This window comes from Syngnathoides biaculeatus, chromosome 1 (genome assembly GCF_019802595.1).
Source record: "Syngnathoides biaculeatus isolate LvHL_M chromosome 1, ASM1980259v1, whole genome shotgun sequence".
NCBI classification, from domain to species: Eukaryota; Metazoa; Chordata; class Actinopteri; order Syngnathiformes; family Syngnathidae; genus Syngnathoides; species Syngnathoides biaculeatus.
Window position 1 is genome coordinate 11,082,344 of NC_084640.1, and position 22,136 is coordinate 11,104,479.

Consider the following 22,136-nt stretch of genomic DNA (forward strand, 5'->3'; position numbering starts at 1 on the left):
TTATAGTTTGCCCCAAATGACATGTTTTAGGAACCCCAAAGGCACGAGTTATATATTTTTGAATGGTTCAATTGTTCCGGTTATTTTAACGTTCTTAACGTAGCTTTGACGTCGTTCGCGGATGAGCGGCCAGCCAGCGGCCCCTCCCGCCCCCTTTCCTCCGTGCTAGTGACTCTCCACTCGGCTTCACTCTCGAGTAAGAACCCGGTGCACCCGGTTCTTTTTTTTTTTTTTTTTTTTTTTTCCTCGGTAACAAACTACCCCCAAGATGGAGGCTCGCAGATGGCAAGATTAGCGTGTAAAATACGCTCCTACCGCCCGCGTGTCTTTAATGACTCCTTGGTTGGCAGAAGAGGGGATTTTCTCGAATCTTTTTACCCATTTCGGGGGGATCTAATCGGGGCATATTGAGCTCCGGGGGTCGGGGTTGTGGCAACCATGAGCTCCGGGGAAGGAGCGGAGGAGACGACGAAGGACGGCGGGGACGTCGCGTTCAAAACAGGTATGCCCGAGCTCGACGAGCTTCACCGGTGATGATGGTGACAGTTTATCCCCCGACCCGAGGTGTCAATTTCGGGGATGCCATAACGTGATTGACTTGAAGGGGTAACTTAACCCGACAGTGATTGGTACCACTATCCTAAATTTACACAACAATTGTCTACCATTGTTTAAAACATATAACTGTTAATGTATTTGAGTGTTTTTTTTGTTTGTTTTTTGGTCGTAGCTAGTTTTCACCAGGGTTAATCACACCAAGGTTGTGTAGCTATGCTTTAGCTTGGCTGCTAATGTTCCGAGTCTCATCTTTTTTTTTTTCCCCCCCAAGATGTGGCACTATTTCTCACACAGCTACGAAAAGGAAACACCACCCCAACATGTAAAGGCTTCAACTCGAGCCGCATTTACAAAAGTTACACGTGTGAAATAGATTCTGGGCAATGTGAGTTTTTGACCCGAGTCAAGTTGGAAGGCGTACAGCAAGCGACCGCGTGCAATGGACCTTTCCAAACCCACAAATATGGGAGGAAAGCGAGCATCTGCCTTGACTATTAAGTCGCTCGTTCGGATTTGTGTGCGCGCCGGACACTTGGTCAGTGCTTAAACACACAAAAAGTGGGGGACGAAGCGAGGGCTAAGGGACTGACCGCTGGAGCTTTTTCCTCATCTCGGCGTTAGCATCTTAAAAAAAAAGCCAGCCAAGCCTGTCCTGCTAACAAATGCTAACATAGCATCGCTAGCCTCGCCAATGAGTTGACAAAGCCGGCGTGTCACCGAACCGGCCGCTTTTTTGTTTGTTAGCTTGTTTGGCTTCGCAAAACAAACAACGGAGATGAAATGCGATTTGTCTGAATAACACATTCATCAAAAGAGACACGTTGCTGTGTTTTTGTTGTCAAAACAGCACAACAGTGCGAGCTATGTAAACAATACATGGCGTGGCACGATTGAGCAGGCTGGGTGTGTGTTAGCCTCATAAGCTAAATGTGGCACAGAATGCACAAGATGCTTCAAAACTGGCTTTTAAAAGATATCGCTGTCTGCCACTTATGTGGGGAAACCACAAGATATCCGGAGTACTGGTTTGTGTCACAGCTCCCTTGTTGCCTGGCATTGAGAAAAGTGCTAAGATTTCGCAATTGTAACAACAGTTGAGTGTGTCAGGCCCGCAATGATGGAAAAGACAACAACAATGGGCCATAAAGTGTAAATTCCGTGGGGTTTAATGAGCACTGGTGGGCTCCGAGAGAGGTTTTTACAATGCAAACACACAGATCAGTGGTTGAATTTGGGTGGTGTCTTAATGGCCCGATGAACATCATTTTTTTAAATCTTCAAAGATTTTTATCGGTTACATTACAGAGCCCACACAAGAAGATTAAAAAGTCAGAAATGTAACGGTTTTGATCACAATGTGTGTGTGTGTGTGTGTGTGTGTGGTGTGCTGAGAGAATCTCGACACAACACCCCACACCAAAATTTTGTTCCACCACCGATTTTAGAATCCAGCCCTCCAAGCCAAGAAGAAGAAACACTGCTGGAAGTAATAAATAATGCCCAAATTCAAAGGAAGGGAGTAGTTGTCAAATGATGATGTCGCCAATAAAGACTTGTTTTGGAAAAATTATTTCTGCTTATCAAAATGCGATTTTGGGTAGAACATGTTTTGTTTTTGTGTCTAGCCACTTCCCTTTCCTCCTTTTTGTTGCATGTCACAATTCACAGTGTCGTGACTCGGAAGTAATTGGCTTTTTCCACAAACGAAGATGTTGGTTTTGAATATTGAACACGATTAATATTAAATATTGTCGGCTCGACCCTTTTCAGTTCCTCTTATAAGGACAAATTCACTCTTAGGACACCTCGGAAAAAAAGATTTTTCCACTCAAAAAATTTTGTATCTCCGACAGACTCCAAACATAAAGATAAAAAAAATCGGGCGTTCAACGGTTTTGGTCGTCGTGTGTTCCGAGAATCTCAACAGAGCAGATCACGCACAAATGATTCTATCGTACCTCCGATGATTCCGATGTCAAAAGTTTGCCGTGGTCACACGTGACTTCAACAAACTGAAGAAGAAGAAACATTTACGAATACACAGCAATTTTTTAATTTTCTTTCCGAGTGTTCCTGAAGATTGCCGGAGCCGCGAGTCCCAAAAATGATTTTCCCTATAAAATACCTCTTTCTGTCTGGGGGGGAAGCCGCTTTTCCACATAAAAAAAAATTAACACGGGGTAAGACATTTTGGTTTTCATTTAGTGTCGCTTCTGTATTCATCAGTCTTTGGTTCTTATTTAGTTGGACTCACAGTAATTCACGGCATCACTACTCGGTTTAAATCGGCGCTCCTCACACGTGAGAGTTTTGGTCGTAATATTGAACACGTTTATGATTTAAGATCGTCACCCCCAACCTGTTTTGGACCCTAAAATCGTCACAAATGCGCTCTTAAACTTGAGATAGTTTGGCGTCTGAGGCATTTGTTGGGGGAGGGGGGAAATCGACCCAAAAAAACGGGCCGATTTTGTGTGTGTGTGTGTGTGGTGTGTGTGTGTGTAACAGCCCTAAGGATAATTTTATAGGATAACCGTATAAAATATCAGTCTGGCATTTGACGTCCTTAGCCAGGAAGGGATAATAAAAAAAAAAAAAAAAAAAAAAACAGGCCGACTATCTTTATACTGTATGTGTACTACGCCTGGGGTTATTCACTGTCCCACCTATGCTAGATATATATTTTAACAGTGTACACACGTTATAGAATTATATGGCGGATCTGGATAAGCCTTGTGGGCTAAAGTTTTACATTGGAGCCAAGTCACCCCCCGCCCAGTTCAGTTAAACTCTCCCTCTCTGCAGGCATTGAACTGCATCCAGCGCCTGATGTCACGTCTGCATGTGTCATCGTGCTTGAGCTTTGCAGCTTAAATGTACTTCAAATCAATTCCAATGTAGTCAGAGCCTCAATAGCGTCGAGGAGTTGTTGTGCATTACGGAAATTAAATGTCATATGACTATTGAACTTAGGTGCCATTAATATGGAGATAAGCAGATATAGTACTGTAAAGCCTCACTTTTAGGGACCAAGCCCATAACAACTTAACGATTTTATTTCATTTTTATCTATTTTATTACTCTGTTGTTAAATGCGTCCAATATACCACAAAGACTATTTTTAGTTCGGCGCTTACGCTACCTTCCATTGAGTCCGGAGATCAGGTGTTAACTTCCACCCCTACCAGTATGGATAGCGCCTTTTTCCTGACCTCACAAGGAGCATTTCGAACCGCGATGAGAATCTTTCATCTCGCTATTTGCAGCCTAGTGCTCTTGCTACCCTTCTTCTAACATGGAAATTGCTAACAGTCAAATTTTTTATTTACAGCATGAAGTGATTTTTCCATTTCCTTGGGTCCCGTGAAAGGCCCAAAATAAACCCAAGCTATCATTATTCGTATTGTTTTTAAGTCGTTCAAATATCCATGCCTGACTTTTGGGCTGTAGCTGAGATTGAGGCGAGATTATGACTAAAATACCCCCCTTTTTTTTTTTTTTTTAAACAACCGTGGTTGTGTAAACAAGGACGCCAGAGTTGACAATAACAACCACCGCAGTTTCATGTCTTCCGTGACTGTAACCCACACAGGAAGTTCTGCACCTCTAACTGTCTGATGGCTTCCTTGTAGCGGCAATCAAACGTTTTGGTCGCGGCACAGCTGCTGCTGTTCTGCGATTCCCTTATTAATTTGTTATGTGATTAGGAATTCACATGTGGTTACCACAAATAGAGCTGGTTCTATTTTTAATTTGTAGGTTGGATACATGACTTTACAACTGACGCCCAGGCACGCAAAAGTACGCAGACAGGCTAACAATTAACAGCTAGTTGCTAACCTGAGCTCATGACAGCTCTGCAATCTCATTCGCTGACTCCCACATCTCTCACCAGGCCAGGCCCCACCATTTCAAGCCACACACACTCAAAGTCACAGATATTATAGTATGGGATGTGGGGATGCTCACTCCACTCCTTGACAACATTAATGGCTGTACCTTTATTTAATAGTGCAAAATCAGTTTTGGTATGATTACTCAGTTAAGGCTATTGTAAATCTTCTTTTCCTTTCGGCTTGTCCAGATTAGGGGTCGCCACAGCGTGTCATCTTTTTCCATCTCAGCCTATCTCCTGAATCCTCTCCCCTAACCCCAACATCCATGAACCTTTTCTATGGTCTTCCTCTCGCTCTTTTGCCTGGCAGCTCCATCCTCAGCACCCTTCTACCATTATACTCACTCTCTCGCCTCTGGACATGTCTAGAGGTTTGCTCTCTCTAACCTTGTCTCCAAAACATCCAACTTTGCTGTCCCCCTAATGAGCGCATTTCTAATCCTACCCAACCTGCTCACTCCGAGCGAGAACCTCAACATCTCCAGTTCTGCTTCCTGTTGGTTCTTCAGTGCCACCGTCTCGAATCAGTCCACCATGGCCAGCCTCACCACTGTTTTATAGACTTTGCTTTTCATCCTCGCAGAGACTCTTGTGTCACAGAGAACACCAGATACCTTCCGCCAACTATTTCACCCCGTATGGACCCGTTTCTTCACTTCCTTACCACACTCTCCATTGCTCTGGATTGTTGACTCCAAGTATTTGAAGTCGTCCACCCTCCCTGGAGCTTCACTCTTCCCCCACGGCCCATCTCATTCATGCACATATATTCTGTTTTACTTCGGCTAATCTTCCTAGTTAAGGCTATTGTAAATGTGATTGTATAATGTACTAAAGATGCCATGATGCCACTTGGTTAACATAAACTCAGTTAAACTTCAACATGCTTGAAGCGATCCTAAATTAAATGAACGTGATTGTCAGAATTGGGAGTGAAACCACTATAACCTGACTTGATGTTGCACCTTTGGCTTTGTACATATCGTTCAAAGCTAATGGAAGGCTCGCGTGTCACATACAAAACTCTGGTTTTGCACGCCCAGCTTCTGCCTCAATCCTGGGAGTCTTGTTTGGACTTGCACAGTTTTGAGTGTCTCGCCACAGGCTACACCCCCACTACCCTTCCCTACATCCACATCTTCATCCTCCGTCATCCTTTTCCCCTGGCGTCGCTCTTTTGCCAATCCGTTTTCTGTTTTCATGCGTTTCCTTCCTCTGTCGTTCTTGTTGCATCGTGTCGGCACAATTTGTGCTGATATACACTGACAATTAGGAGGGGGGGGGCTTCCGTCCCCCCCCCCCCACCATCCCCTTCAGACTGGAATTAATAGCTTGACTTGGCTGCACTGAGACGAGGAGGTTTGTTGTGGCATGTTGTCAATCATCAACTTGTTCCACGCCACAAAAGTCGCACTCTGCGTCGATGACTTAAATACTGATTCCGAACATTTATTACATGTCAGTAATGCAGGGTTGTATTGCGCAGTCGGGTCAGGCGATGAAATCTATATAGTTCATGAATGAAAGTTTTGGGGGCGGCATGGCACCCGTTCACAAGCCGGTTGTGAGTTGTGTGTTTGTGTACATGGAAATCTGATCTAGGGCTTACATTTATGCCGATTTGCCCAGGAAGAGCTTTGTACAGCGATACACACACTCCCAACGCTAATGGATATTGATCCTAAAAATGGAGACTGATTGAAGCTTCCCCTCAGGCTCAAAGCTGCAGAATTACACGCTTAGTTACGCTTCCTGGTGGACATTTTGTTTAACTAGTTCCTGTCGCAATCTTCCTGTTGGTCTTTATCACTAGCTGATATGACACAACGACGGGTCGTCCGGGTCAGGTTTACTTTGGCTTTGCAATGACGTATTTCAGTGTCTGCGGTTGTTTGCGCAACTTTGGCAAGGCTCTACTTGAAGGAGAGAGAGTTTGATGTTCAACTTGCTTTATCTCGACGTCCCAGTCTCGGTATATAAATAACTGGTTTGGCTAGAGTCCTTAGTTCTCCCCCAATATTAGCTCTCTGGCTTGTGAAGACATTTTTGGACAATGGTGTGCTTCGAACATTGTAGGAAATAGTTTGGGGAAGGCCCTTTTCTGTTCCAGCATGTCTCTCTTTCTCTCACACATCAGGGTCCCAAAAGCCTCTACCCGTAGAGTGGATGTTATAAGGTAAACCAAGAGAGGCTTTTCTAATACACATATCAACCGAGTAATTGTTTCCTGTGTGAACCACTCAAGATTTTAGCGGACGGAGTCAATCTGGAAGGAAATTGTATTAGCTCTGATAAGCGCCAATTGACCAACGACTGTTGAATTATGCAGGTCTCTGTAAATGGCGACATTGTCGTCGTGCTCACATCAAGATGCAAGTGCTGACACAAAGATTTTGGGCGCTGCCATGGTAACAAACGAGCAGAGAGGGGGGAAAAATGTTGTGACCTCACAGATTGGGTTCCATAGCAAAAAAAAAATAAAAAATAATAATAAAGCTGTTGGAAAAATTCGTCCCACATGCCTGGCTGCGCTGTACTCTGTAATTATTCAATAAGAGCACGATGAGCGAAGCCATGCAGCGAAATGAACGGCGACGCTGCATGACGTCAGCGTGAACCTTTCAGTGCACCTCAACAGTACAACCCTGAACTAGAACAAAGCATTGCAGATTGAATTACAGAGCTCAGCGTAAAATGTCTGGATGCGACCTGGATCGTCATTTGTAGAACGGAGTCGTAACTTTCAAGTGTCAGATAGTGTAAGCTAGTGTCGTGATTTGGACAGACCAGTGAATCAGAGTGACCGGTTTAGTGTGGCTGTCATTGTAAAGTCACATTTCGAAAGCAGAGCTGTGAAGTAGCAGTATAAATTTTGTGGCAGTCCGGTTGGCCGGCATCAACAGGCTCTGGTCTGTTTGGGGTGAGAGTTCATTGAATTACACACTAACCTAATCCAGACGGTTTGTTCTGTGGTTGTGTGTGTTTTTGTGTGGCTTTCAGGAACTAAGGTTGTACTCGGTCACTTTGTGGAAGTTGAAGGGGCGCGGGGGGCGTGCTACTACCCATTTAGTCGCTGCTTCTCAAATGCATTTCAAAGGTTAAAAGAGAGTGTTGTGTGTTTTGTTACAGCCAGTGCAGTGTAAAGTAGTTAACATTGCATCTACTAGCACCTCTACTGGCTGCCTCCATTTTGCTTGAACACGTAATTGCCCAAATTCTTTACCATTAATGAATTGATTATTCAGCCCGTCTCTAGTGTTTAGTGCCCCCCCTCCCCCCACGACCTATCTAATGATCACAGTGCACTTTTGTTCCTATACAGTGTCTACTGTCGAGTCTTGTTTCGTTTAGCTGCTTGATGGTGAAAACAATTCTCGCTGTTGTGTTAACGTTGCTGTGCATCTAATTAGCTGGGTATGTAAAAGTCTCTAATATCAATCTTCCATTGCGCCATTTTGCTATCAAGGGTAGTTGAAAGAGGCTTTTATATCGCTAATTGGCAAATTACAAGATGTCTCACTGGTAGGGAATGATGCCACACTTAATGTACTATAGCTAGCGAAGCTGTCACAGTCCCACCAATTCCGCCTGGAGTGGAAACGCGCAGTTGAGTAGAGTTTACCGAGTTTATTCCGACTGAACCGTGGCAAAACCTAACTGTACCGCTTGGGGAGTGCTTAACTTGATATGGCCTTGACACGAGTCACTGGATCTTTGCATCTGTGTTTGGAAAAGAAGCTGCATCTTGAGTTTAGGTCAAGATAAGATAAATTTAAAAAATTTAATTTGACTTTTCTTGGCCAGGTGGTATGACCTCTTATGATCCTGGCTTATTGCGGCTGGTCTGGGAAAACTTGAAGAGACTAAGAAACCAGTAAACTGAACCTGGCTTTTTTTTTCACCTTCTTTTTGATCCATGGAGACTAATAATGTTTATCTTTCGAAAAAGATCCCCCATGAAATTGAAGTATCTTAAGGTTTAGAGTCAAGGCCTGCACAAATGCAAAAGTCCTACATAATCTCTAAACTAGGGTCCACGTTCACCCAAACATAACGAGCTTTCATCATCACAAAATCAGTTTCCCACAACTCGTCTTTCCCAAGAAGCCTGTATGATGAAAGCATGTCAGTCAGGGCCTACTAGACTTTACAACTCACCCAAAAGGTCCAAACTAGATAAAACCAAAGTTCAACTGATACGGGCGTTCAGCAACAGTACCATTCTGTTATCTCGCTTTTTGCCAGCGATCTCAAAGATGGATTCAAACAGATCGTAACGTAATCTTGTTGATCATAAATAAACTACGTATCTTGTAAAGGTATCGTGTAATTGTGGGTGTTGGTTGACTTTTGGCCTTGAATGGGTCCGCTATTGTCTCAAATGCCAATCATTTATTGAGGAAGCGACAATGTTGCGGCGTTTGTCAGATGTGTTAGTGAAAGTGTCTCGTTTGGCTTCACTTTCACAATACCTGTAAAGTAAACATCAGTACACGGCAAGAGCTCTTGTATAAACACTTGCCTCCCTGTGGGTTTATCAAAAGGAGCTTGTCCCATCCCCGCCCCCACCCTCCTCCCCATCATCTGCCGCACTCTGTCGCTAATTTCTCCGGCGTGATAGCTAATTGGTGTGAGCTAAGGGAAAATTTGCCGCTAAAGCCGCCGCTCTGTCGCGTTGAGCTGAGGAGGAAAGGCGGGAGGTTGTCGAGCAAAGGTGGGCCCAGGTTGCAAGAGATAATCATTTTTCAGCGCATTAGTAATAGCAGCAGCGTCAACTAGAAGCCTGCATGTGCCAACTGTACTGCTCAGTGCAGGTAGTGTCAAAAAACACGCATTTCATTTTCCTTGCACTTTATTTGAGGATACGCATTTAACTGGGCTGGACTTTGTTCCGGTTTGAGGGTAGAAAAAGGCAGTGAGGGAGTTAACCAAACTAGGACAGGTCCTGAAAGACCATTGTACTCCTTTTTCCTGTGCTCTAGTCTCTGGAGAGTTCAAAAGTGCTATCTCACTGTTGTCCTTTTCTCTTACTTTCTTTTTTGTCTCTGCCTCCGACTCCTTCTTTACCCATGACTTCTCTTATGCCAAGGACTGGAAGCAAAATGGGTATCGATAAAGGTCCCAGATCTCCCGCAGGGACTCAGTCTAAGTCCAACTATACCTGTGTCTTTGTTCTTTCGCTTTTAGTGCCTGGCTTGCCTGCTGCTTGCAACAAATGATCGCCACCACTGTCCGTCTTTGGATTGTCTCAGTCTCTGTGTTGTTAACTATATATCGCATGTTGGTCCTTGAACTAAAGTTTCCTACGTTTGAGGGGGGGAAAGTTGTACTATATGATAATAAATTCACACTTTTTCTTTTCCTGTATTATTAGGATAAAGTTGTATTTTGTTCAAGTGAAAGTTATCTTTTTTTGAAACAAAGGCCTACTTTTAGGAGAAACAGAGTCATAATGTTATGAGAATAAAGTCATTTTTATCCATGATACGGTTCATAAAACTCTGCGAATGTACAATTTTTTTTTTTTCAGATTCCAGCAATCATGACTGAACGACCAGAAAAGAGGTGACCAGAGAGTATCACATTTCTGTAGACACAACTGTACCACACAGCCAAATGCTTGTGGTAACCTGGACTTCTTGCGTTCTTGTCCTTCTTCGTTTGGTGCTGTGACACCTCAGGAACGGGCGTCCTTTCCGATCACTTCAAGTTCAATATTAACTGTTGTTTTTGCTAGTTGCGCAGCCTGAGGTTATCATTTTTGGTTTCTCTCTGACCTCGCTGCATCCCACTGGTTAGTTTTGATCCTTGTCTTTTAAAACTACACCCCTACGTCATTCGTTTCATATCTACCTCCACCAGATTGCGTCAACAGTAGTAAGGCATTAATAGCTTTTCTACCCGACACCTCATTTTAACCGATGTGACCAAGACAATAGGTATTCTTAAATGAAAGGGGTCGTTATTGCCTGCCCGTGAGTCAAGCGATGAGTGTGTCTGCCGAGAACGGCAAGGCAGGGGCCCATAGCAGGGGTGGTCCCGCGTTCTTGTGGACCGTGAAACAGAAACGAGCGAGCGTGCGGGACAAGGGGGAGCTGTTTGTGCAGAGCATGCTCACTTTCAGACTACAGTACTGACATCTTTGTGAGTTCACTGTATCTAAAAGCACATTTCATGGACGTGAGACGTCCGGTGTTTTATGACCTCGAGCCTGATGGATTTTTATTTCTGCCTTGTCATTTCCTCATCGCCTGTTGTAGAAGTGTCTGTGTGTGATCTGTTCCATTATTTTCCAAGAAGTTTGGCTGAGTATTAATGCATGTAGTGTGTGTTTGAGAGAGAGAGAGTATGTGGTTTACATTCAACTGCTCTAACTGCAGGAGCTCTTGGGAAAATATTCTCTACTTGAGTGTGTGTAAGCCATATCTCATGCTTGTGTTTTATCTACTTTTCGTCTATTGTTTATACAATGACACAATGCGGGCAGCCGCCTATGTAGTCCGGCTTTGCGTTGTTGCACGCTGCGGCTTAAGTGGATGTCTTTGGCATTGCAAATATGTGAAGTATGTTTGGCCTTTTTTTTTTCCTTTTCGGTTATTCTCCAATGACGTCCGATTCATTATTTTAACTTATCACCAGCTTCCCCGAGAACCTTTCGACTGCTTGTCTAATGACTACTGTACACTTTCCCATACAGCGATATGTATGCAAAACTAATCTGTGCTGTGCATCTTCAAAGGTAGACAAAATATAAAGGAAGTGTGCTTCACTGCCTTAATCACTCGCCAGGATCATATTTTCCATTTCTTCTTTGAAACTACTCCAATTAAGTACCCCCCACCCCCTCTCCCCAGACCCCAATTAGTTTGCAAAAATATTATCATTCCCATAGTGGTATTGGTGTTTACCATATTACACAAGTGAAAGGAGAAATGTGCTGATACCAAATGTGTTAAATTACAGTGTTGATAGATGAAAACAGATGGGTGTTTTTATATAGTAAGGGTATCTTGCTCTAGTTTGCTGCTAGGGTCAGAGGTCAAATATCATGATTGCATGACAATATAAATGGAGGTGTAATATGGTGATTCGGCAAGGCAGATGCTTCTTGAGCTTGAGCTTTTTTCCCTTGAATTTGAGAACCATCAGATAAACATGGCGGTCGCTTTGTGATGACAACCATGTACGAGGTGTTTAAGCAAGATTCCAGGATTGGCGTCACAAACGATATATCTGACAATATATTGAAGAGGAAGTAATATGTTTTGAAGGACAACACTGGCAGTCACTGGAGATACTTGTTTAAAATGTGAGCATAAGACGAGACTTATTGTCAATGGTTGTTGAGGAACATGATTAAGGGTACAAGCAGTAGAACAGGTTGAATCTCTACGTTGGATAGTCCAAAATGTGGACTTTAATAGGTTGTCATTGGACATCTGTCTCATTTTACTTGATATTAAGGCCTTTAAGAAAGCAGATTGTTCTTTCCAAGGTCAAATAGGAAGCGGACTGAGGCTGAGTCACGCCGGCCGAAGCGTGTGCCCCACTGAGTCAACCAGTTGACCCGTTCACCAGTCACCATGTTTACATTAAGATGCCGCGTGACACTGAGGCCGAGCGTGTCTTCAGTCGCAGAAGCAACGAAAGCGCCTCTTGCTCAAACTTCCGGTATATTTATAGGCTGCATCAATGGGACAATTGTTGTTTGGGGACAGACTCTATGAGCCGCTGTCTGAAAAAGTACATCATGTCTGCGTCCAGCCCAAAATGGACGGTCGTTGGATTGATCCTTGCCCTCTTTTTGCCTGATGACCTGTCCATGGTGTAGTCCGTCTTGTGCCCAATCTTGGATAAGGCTCCAGCTCACACACAAAACTGCAAACAATTTATGAATACAGATACAATTCTCGGGCTGGTCGGTGAATGTTTTCACGCAGCACAAGGAGGCTCACTCAGTTTCCACCGTACTTCCTGTTTTTCCTTTTTTTTTAATATTTATGGCCACAAAATGACTGCTTTTGTATAACTGTAGTAATGGAACTCAATCCTGGTGGCAGATGATGCTCATTTTTGTCCCTCCTTTGTGTTTACTTCAGATGGAGCCCTCCCTAAAGAGCCAAAAGGAGATGTCTTGAGTCAGATTGCAGGTAAAACACAACAAGCACAAATACTCTTTCTGATCTGTTACCCTTCCTCAAATACGTCCACACGTGCGTCGAGAGTGTCTGTTATTAGTCTGCCGGATGAGGTCAGGCTGCTGTCACAGTCATTTCTCAGCACCACACTCACCTTGACTCCCTATCCCTCATTTTCGCCTCCCTCCCCTGATTGGATACCCGTCACCGTAGCGACAGAGGCCTTTCTCTCTGTCGCTCTCGCTTGATTAGAGATGGATGTGTGGCCCCCCCACCCCCACTCCTTTTCAGCTCGCTGCTGTCCTTTTTGGATTTGGGATTTTATCATATGTCATTTCTGAAGCTTTTATTCACAAGAACTATATTGGGTTTCCTTTTCTGTAACCATTACGTGCTATGATGAGGCGAACTATGGCAAACAGGGCTTTTTAGATGGACTTTGACATTTTGAACAAGTAATATTTCAGGAATATAAATGTACCTTAGTCCATAAAGGCAGAGCACTCGGCAATGTTCAAGTAATGGTATACTTTGATAAAAATCTTGTATGAGCTTGGGGGCAGGGGTCGGGTGTGGGGGGGAAGCAGATCCCCCAAACCTACATATAAAGCAGGCCAGTAAATTGGCAGGTTGCACCACGGCCTGGGGGCAATGGTGGGAATGGCTCCCATTGATAAATCTGGCGAAAACAAGATTAATTCAATTGATACATCGCATAACTGCTGGTGTCCCTTCCCAGTTCTCTTCGCAAACTATTTGTTCTCAAGATTCTGGTGCTTTCCAGTCTTTATTCGAGATTTGTCAGGGATTAACTCTCCCCATCTGTTGGCTCGGCAGTACAACTGGTCCGACTGGGTGAGGGATGGGGGCAGAACAGTTATGTAATAATAGTTATACCTTCAAAGCTAGACAGATGGACTCAAGAGTGTTTTTGCTAGTGCTTTTGCATTTCCACTCAATGCAAATGTAGAACTGCTTCAAAAACACATACTAAACATTCAATGGCCCTGTTGCAGACTATAATGCATTCTGCAATTTTTCATGTAATGCCAGTTTTAACTCCAGAGGGCGTATTTGTGTCAGTCCAAAATCAGGAGAAGAGCACCATGATCCGTGTCCTGCATTGAATCTTCTTTAGTCACTAAAAGAGTGGCTCCTGCACTTAACCATGCATCCAAACCAATTTCAAAACTAAAATTAGATTGGTAATAGTGATGCTTTATTATGTTTCTTCCTGGATTGTCACAAAGAAATTCAGAGACTGCGACAAATGAACTGCTGGCACAGATGAGCCATCTTCATCTGCCTTTTCTCCCTGTCCTCTTTTACCATCTTATGGTCACTGGGGCAACCTTGGCCTGCTACTCACTCGGTAAGCCTACCCTGCCATTAGAGGTCTGGATGAATGGAAAGAACTGAACAAGGCGGAGGTCCAGGAGAGACTTCTTCTCCTCTGTCTCATAGGCCGACATTTAGTTATTTGAAGCCAAAAGTGTGTTGAAAATGAAGCTAATTGCGCAGGCTTAGCGCTTGGCATTTCCAGTTCAACAGATGCATTTATGCGGCATTTTTATTGCTACATTAAATGCAAAAATATGTCATTTAGTTCACACTCCTTCAGAGCGGCAAAAGAGGAAAATTATTTTAATAGTGTCAGGATTTTAAAAGCTGGTAGAGAGAGAATTATGGAGTCAAATGTACAACTGCCTTTTTTTCCTTCCCAATGGTATGAAGTATTGAGACACACTTCTTAACTGACAAACTAATCATGAAATAAATGAATTTGTTGATTCCCAAAGGCACACTTCAAAATCTCATTGAGTGTACCAAGAACGGTAGAAAGTCTTGTAGCTGTCAAAGGGGACAAATTCCACATTTCCATCCACCCATCCATCCATCCATCCATCCATCCATCCATCCATCCATCCATCCATCCATCCATCCATCCATCCATCCATCCATCCATCCCATAGTCTGTTCATTGTTAATAGCAAGTAGTAGGACAGATGTTTCTGATCACAGCACCCAATTGTAACAGCGTTTTTTTTTTTTATTTCCTGATGGGAACTCCTTCCTGTGAGCTGGACCAATCCCGACGGATGAGGAGGGCATGCAGTCATTGGAAACTGGAATTCCTCCTAGCATGCTAATCCAAACCATATTTCTCAACCTTAAAACTGAAGAATCTGGGAAAGACGTGAAGGAACTTGGTAGTACACACTAGGTCCAATGAAGGAAGGACAAGAAGGGGAGCTGTCATTGATTAGGAAAATGATCCCACTCCTGCCATGTTTACAATATGATGATTGGCCATTACGAAACAGTTGCACATTCCCGTGTGTACAATAGAAGTCGATCAGTCAACATCGAATCATGTATTGCCCAATGAGGCAATCAGGATGTAGGTTAGGCTTCCAGGTCACAGGCGCTCTATTCCTGTCCACTCCACCCCACCTCAGAGAATTCCAGCTATTCCCACACATCACTTGGACCGGAATTTCTGGCACACAGTCAATGCGGGAACGCACATGTGCAACCATTCTGGTTTTTCTTGCCCCGCAACAGCTGGCTCAGAGACCGTGCATCCCGATCAGCTGCCGGGGAGCCATTACGCTGTTTGCAATCGCTCTTCAACCCAGACAGCAAAGTTCATTTTGTGGTATGAGGGGAACTATGACACTCCCTCTCCTGACCCTTCCCATCTGTCTCGGTTTTGGCAGCCGTCGCCTTCTGTTTTTCCCCCCAAGCAGAACACTCGCGAGGTATTTGTCACACAGTCGTCTTGTGGTGTTGTTCACTAATCTGCTTTGTTGTATCAAGCCCATCTAATGCCCACTTGACCTCTCGGAGGCCTTCACAAGACTCCAGCCTTTGAAGGCTCTCGGCTTTTGATGTTCAGGACACACACACAACCCACTAACACTTCCTGATCCAGCGCGATCACCCTGATTGTTACAGTTTGAAGGATGATGGACATCAATAGAATTTCACACGCGTCCTTTGCCCCTTCTCGATGTAGGGCGTAGTCATATCCATTTCTCCACTGCCCACTTCACAAGAGATAAATCAATTCAAGGAGAGATCCTCACACACTCGTGACCAGCAAACATTTTGGGAGTAACTTGCATTGAATGTAGAGCTAACCAATGGATCTCCCTTTAAAACTCAACAACAAGGTAACAACAATCTTTTGATAAATGAAGTCAATCTATTATTTACTCGAAATTAGACGAGGCATAGTTTTCACTGTTTACGCCTTAATGTACCCATAGATGGATCATAATTTTTGACATAGGGTTCTCGCTTTATTGTCCATTACTTCGGTGTTGACGTGATCCGAATCTAAACATAAATGAGAATGTGTCGCCAAATACAATAGGCCTAAATATAAACAATCAAATAGAAAGTATGATAGTAACTGAGCTTGTCACCCGTGTGATATCATTGTGGAAACTCATTTAGTTCATTACGAACCTATTGTCACCTTGAAACATCATGTCCATATTGTTGTAAACAGAGGACTCCTTGCAGTAATAAAGACCAATGATTTCTTACTTAACTCTTGCAATCGTGATGATCGTGGCAATGATAGCACCATCCGTAATGAAAACGCATACTGATTGCATTGTAATCATCTCTCAAGAAATCAAGTTTGTTCCTCGAGATAATTTGTAATTATTTCTGAAAGCACATGATGATGGAAATAGGGCGTTTGTGCTTTCAATTGTAGTCACGTTTTACGTCAGAATGAGATAATTAAAGCGAATGAGCTAAAGAAGCTGCAAACTTGCGGTGCTGTGCCAGCGCGCTCGCCAGCCACAAAGCGGTGCGAGGACAGCCTTTGCTCTTGGCTGTTGAGTGATTTCTGCTAAAGTCCCAGAAGAGGAAGAATGTTTTCCAAGCTCCCATGCATAGCTTTTCTCTGTCAGCCTCAAGTCTTCATGCTAAGCAGCTTGTCAAGATGCATAAATGCAGTGCAGGCATGTTATAATTACACGCTAACCCTACGCATTCAGGATTACCTCCCCCAACCTGGCCTGACCAAAATACAGTCCAGATAAACAGCGCGGCGTATCCACACCAAGTAGTCGACACCTAACGGCGCCGCGTCTGCTCGGAAATGTTTTCCCCGGCTTTTCCACGGGAATGTGTGGACGGGAGCAAAGCGAGCAGTTTTGGTTGTCTCCCGGATTGGAATATCTCTGCCAAGGAATGCCGGGATTAGGCCCAGCTGCTGCGACTGTGCCTACAGCGGGCCGGGGTCGGTCGGCCGCTAGCACCGATGGCGGTGTCGGGCGCCCTCCTGCTTTAGTCCCTTTTTGATTGGAAATCATTTCTGGATGAAGTGTTCAGGATGGCTTGCTGGTTGGCAGATCACAAACAGCATAAGACCGCTGTCATTTGTCTGACAGGTACGAATCTTCGTGTCCTGAACGGTTAAGGGGGTCCATTGGGTGCTTTTTCTTTTTTTTTTTACCGTTTGCTTTTGTGTTTTTACACGTGTGTGTTTGTGTGAGCATGTTTGTGGCTGTGTGTGCAACCGCCACTTTATTTAGCTGCTGTGCCACTTTCTCTGGTCCCACGACACCCTCGCACAAGATAAGTGATGTATGGAGGTGCTTAAACTTAGCTTTTGTGTTTTGCCCAGGTCCCGGTTAATTAATTGTCTGGCTAAACATAGTAAATGTGTCGTGGCAGAAAGAGTTTAGGGGAGTGGATGTTCGGTCAGGAATTCGTAACACTCCAATGGAAGTTTGCTTGGTCTCTCTCTGTGGCAGTTCATATTTTTCAAAACTGTAACGGAAATGAAACAGTAATTTTAGAACTGCCCTAAACACAAAAGAGGAAATATTTTTTAATAGTGGAAGAAAATCCATGGATTTTGCCCAATCCGAAGGTTATTGAATTCATGACAAGCTTCTTGTATTAACATGAACGCGCACTCTTGTCTTGCCGCTGGCGAACGCTGCGCGCGTGTTTACCGAAAAAGCCGTCGTCTTGTCAGCAATGGAATGCTTCATTGACCTTTTGATAATCCCCACGCTTGGTGGCAGCCTGCCAGTCAGACTGCACATCAGAGATGGTCCTTTTTATCTGGAGATGACTCACTCGGCAGTGAAAAGACGCTGACGTCGGTCCCATCCATCGCTGGCCTTTTCACTTATTATGCGTTCCATCACACTTTTCCCCCTTAATACGCACGCCTCTTAACTGCTGCTAATTTGGCATGAGTCAGCAGTATGGACAAAGTACCCAGCTTCCAGGAAAGGTAATGACTATCCATCCATCCTTTTTCTGAGCTGCTTATCCTCACGAGAGTCGCTGGAGTGTTGGAGCCCATCCCAGCTGACATCAGGCAAGAGGGAGGGTACAACCTGGACTGGTTGTCAGCTAATTGCAGGGCACATGGAGACAGACAACAGTCACAATCACACTTAGGGGCAATTTAGAATCTCCAATTAATGCAAGTTTTTGGGATGTGGGTGTAAACCAGAGTGCCCGGAGAAAACCCACGCAGGTACGGGGAGAACACGCAAACTCCACACAGGCAGGGCGAAGATTTGAACCCCGGTCCTCAGAACTGTGAGGCCAACACTCTACAGCTGCTCCACCGTACTGCCGTTAATGACTACGTAACGCTAATAAGCATTCGTGCTAAAAATATCTTTTCTCTCATCCATAATGGTACTAATGCGTCTTATCGTCTTGACTACTGCTCTCTTGAAATCGGCAGATCAGTCCCTGGGCGTCCCTCCATCCTACTCATTGATCATCTGTTCGGAAGTACACGCTCTCTTTGCCAGTATGCGCTTGATCATAGTAAATTGGAGACATCTTGAGGGAACGGCAGCAACAAAATAGTCAGCCAGAATAAACACTCCACATCCTGCATCACTATTGTTACTAACATCGTATGTTCAATAAAGTATGCATATAGAATGCATTGTTTATGCTTGAAATTGAAGGGTAAATTCAGTGGAGGTTTTTTTTTTGGGACATAATGAACCCAAGATGAATAAATTCAAAACTTGTTCCGCCGTTAATGTGACCTATAATCTGCACAACAATGTGACATTTGAACAAGGGTGTGTAGACTGTACTGCTTTAGTTCTGGGGCGAACCTGATCAGGTTAAGCAGTATGGAAAATGCATGGTTTGATTCAGAGAGAAAAAAGGCAATTGAAGTGCAAGAATGCTGGAATGTATTGTCATGCATATTGACCAATTAATACTTTCTTATTAGCCGTTTATTATTGATGTTTTTTTTAACATTTTTGACTCATTGATAGATTTTATATTCCGTATTTTCCGCACTATAAGGCGCACCTAAAAGTCTTAAATTTTCTCAAAAGCCGACGGTGCGCCTTATAATCCGGTGCGCCTTATATATGGATCAATATTGAGCCTTTAGTGCAACTCCATCTAATGGATGCACAACGTAACCCCGGCCTCGACTGTAGCGTCTATTCTATGCGCCTTATAATCTGATGCGCTTTGTATATGAAAAAAGTCCTAAAATAGGCCATTCATTGAAGGTGCGCCTTATAATGCAGAAAATACGGTATATTGACCAGATTTCTACTTGGACTGAAGGAAAAAAAAGTCTGGTCTCATTTTGTCAAACTGTCAAAAAAAAAAAGACTTCAACGTATGTGGGACTGGTTATCTTGTGTGTTTTGAACGGGTTTTTGTCGGCTTTGAGCATCTCCTGGCAGCTAGCGGTTGGCTCGTAGGGCATATTAGCGGCACAGCAGAGGATCTCTGTCACCAGTCATGAGATACAAGTTGAGGCTCACAGAGGGGGTGTTTGTTGTTCACGTTATTGGCGCGCCGGGATTTGCTGTCATTCTTTGTTCATCTTCTATTTATTCAAGAAACAACAGGCATGTGATACACGTCATTATTTTTGCGCTGTTCAACATATGGGTTTGTTTTGAGACCACAAGACATTTGCAAACATTGAACTTTGCATAATTTATAGCCAGCGGTTACATCAGACTATCCCTTGTTGTTGTTTATATGGCAGACGTCACTAGAGCTCCCGCTAATCAAGTATTTTTCAAATAACCTATATATTTATTGTGTATCCCGTATTGATTCAATTTATGTCCTCAAGAATTGGCTTTCAAGGATTTAAAAAAAAAAAAAAAAAAAAAAAAAAAAAAGCTGGCACAAATGGTGGACATCCTATTTAAAAAAAAAAAAAAAAAAAAAATTGTCCTCCAGCAAGGATAGATGTCTTCATTTTGTCTGCCTTCTTTCTATTTTTTTCAGGTTTTCGGAGAAATGAGGACATGAGAGCGATGGAGGTTCTTCCCATCCTTAAAGAAAAAGTGGCTTTTTTGTCAGGTAAGGATGTATGCGCCCTGCAGTGTGTTTTGTCTTCCTAATGATCAGTGCCAGAGATAACTGTAGGTCACAAAATCTGCGAAAAACACGTTTTGTTTTCTGACTTGCACATCCATGCAGCGTGGGCGTTAAATTGGTACCCGTCTTCTTATACAGCCAACATCTTACGTGACGTAACATTATTAACATACAGTGATGAGCTTAAGGTATAATTTTCTCTGTATAAGGAGCTCAGGAGCCAATAGTTGGCCCCGAGCCTTGACCCCTGCCTGTATGTATGGATGCAAACGTCCCCCACCGATTGTCTCGGCAACGTCAGCAGGGCTCCACGGTGTCTTTGCGCCCCCCCTGGCCGGAGTTCACACACACACACGAGCACACACGCTTGACTCGTGCCAGGGAAAAACCGCAGGAGCATTTAGAGCTCAAGTTACAGGCTGATGACATCAAGGGTTCTTAGTACTGTATAACAATATAACCACGCATGTGATATTCTTGTGTGTGTTTGTCCAAGTGTGTCCATGTCTATTTGTGTGTGTGTCCGTCTTCGTGTGTCTCTGTGTGTGAATCCTAACCGTAGCAAATGAAGTAACAATCATAAATGTGTGTGTGTGTGTGTGCTTTTTCTTTTTTGCTCTCCCGGCTTGGGGAAGGTCAAAGAGACTAGCAATGACAGTCACGATGACTCAGACAAACACGCTGATAACCAGGAGAGAAAGAGGGAGAGACAGGGACAGCGTTGCTATAGCAACGGCGTATTGTCAGCAGCGGCATCCCCCAGTTGTAATTGTCTTGGGATTGGAGAAAGGGGACTAAAAAGAGAGGGGATAGCACAGGTGAAAGCAAAATAAAGCAGTTATATGTGTCTGATAATACAGTCATTTGTTTTTTATTTGTGATGAATTTTCTCTTCTGAGCCTACGTGCTCGCTGCACGCCACCCCGGCTGACTAATTTGTGGGGTGAGCGCATTCAGCTGTTTTTTGCAAGCGCGGCACCTCCATACGCTTCCATCTGACTTCGCAAAATGGTAACCGACGGTCTATACTCTCAATGTTTTCTTATCGTGATGCAATATACTGCAATTTGCGCCTGGAGGCCTTCCTTCAGCGGACGGTAAATTGTGGTTTTAGGCAGCGTATGGTGTAAGAGTGGAAGCAGCAGGAAGTCAGTCAGCATACCGAGAAGTTACAGCCGGTTGCCCGCATGGTCGCTCTGACCGCTTCTCATCGGTTTATTACTCCCCACAGCATTCCCAAATGATCTTCCGAGTAAAATGCAAAAGAAAAGCCCCTCAGCTCGGACATAAATTACTCCGTACTGTCACGTTGTGGTCATTGTCAGGCCGAGAGTGAGACGTTACGATGGGAGATTCAGATCTGCTGGATTTACACTGGACGTCTTAAGTGAACGATGCCACGACGCATTGCCGAATTGTGTAAAAAGATGGGAATTGGATCACAAAACACACATTTCCCTGTTGATGATGAAGGTGATGCAACAGCTTTGTGGCCAATAACAACAGGACTGATTTTTTTTTTTTTTTTTTTTTTTTTTTTTACGTCGAATGTGGTTTGACGTCCTGTGGCAGATGTGCGCGGATGTAATTAAAGTGGATTAAAGTTCCCAAATGCAATTCCACGAGTCAAAGCCTCTTTATATTCTAGATGGACAGAATTATTGGGTCACGTGGCCACTAGTAAATGCACTTTATGGACAAAAGTATTGGGCCGCGTTACACAGTGGAAAGTAGCCACATATTGCACTTTTGTTTCCAGCATGTGCCGATGAGCTTTCTCTTTCCATGACGTGTCCTGTGTATCAGCTTTTCCACAGAAAAATGTGTTTTGTGTCTTAGGTGGCAGGGACCGACGCGGCGGTCCAGTGTTAACCTTCCCGTCACGCAGCAACCACGACAGAATACGAACAGACGATCTGAGGAGACTGATCGCCTACCTTGCTGGCATTCCCAGGTCAGATGCTTATTTTGCACTTCTTCCAATAATTATATAGACGGCGAAATCAAGTGCGCAAGCGTACATGTGAAAGTGCTGAGTAGAGTTTGTGATGGGTGCGAAAGGACAAGCGAGAGTGAGAGAGAGGGCAATTATTCAAGAGCTGTTAGCTTGCCATCGCTTTTTATTTTTTATTTTATTTTTTTTATTTTGCGGCTGCCATAAAATCACTTGTCGAGGC

General features: G+C 43.9%; 1 protein-coding gene across 3 annotated transcripts in view; it reads left to right on the forward strand.

The window, feature by feature from the left end:
* Window positions 1–227: 227 nt before the first annotated feature.
* The window catches only part of LOC133498719 (triple functional domain protein), a 58,762-nt gene continuing 36,853 nt past the window's right edge, over window positions 228–22,136 (forward strand). For 2 of the 3 annotated variants that reach the window (XM_061815870.1, XM_061815871.1), the window contains exons 1-4: window positions 229–502; window positions 12,553–12,603; window positions 19,867–19,941; window positions 21,799–21,913. In XM_061815870.1, coding sequence (XP_061671854.1) covers window positions 439–502; window positions 12,553–12,603; window positions 19,867–19,941; window positions 21,799–21,913 — 305 coding nt within the window. In that variant the 5' untranslated portion in view covers window positions 229–438. Of the gene's footprint in view, window positions 503–12,552; window positions 12,604–19,866; window positions 19,942–21,798; window positions 21,914–22,136 lie in introns of all 3 variants that reach the window. The other variant, XM_061815869.1, reaches the window with a different exon arrangement.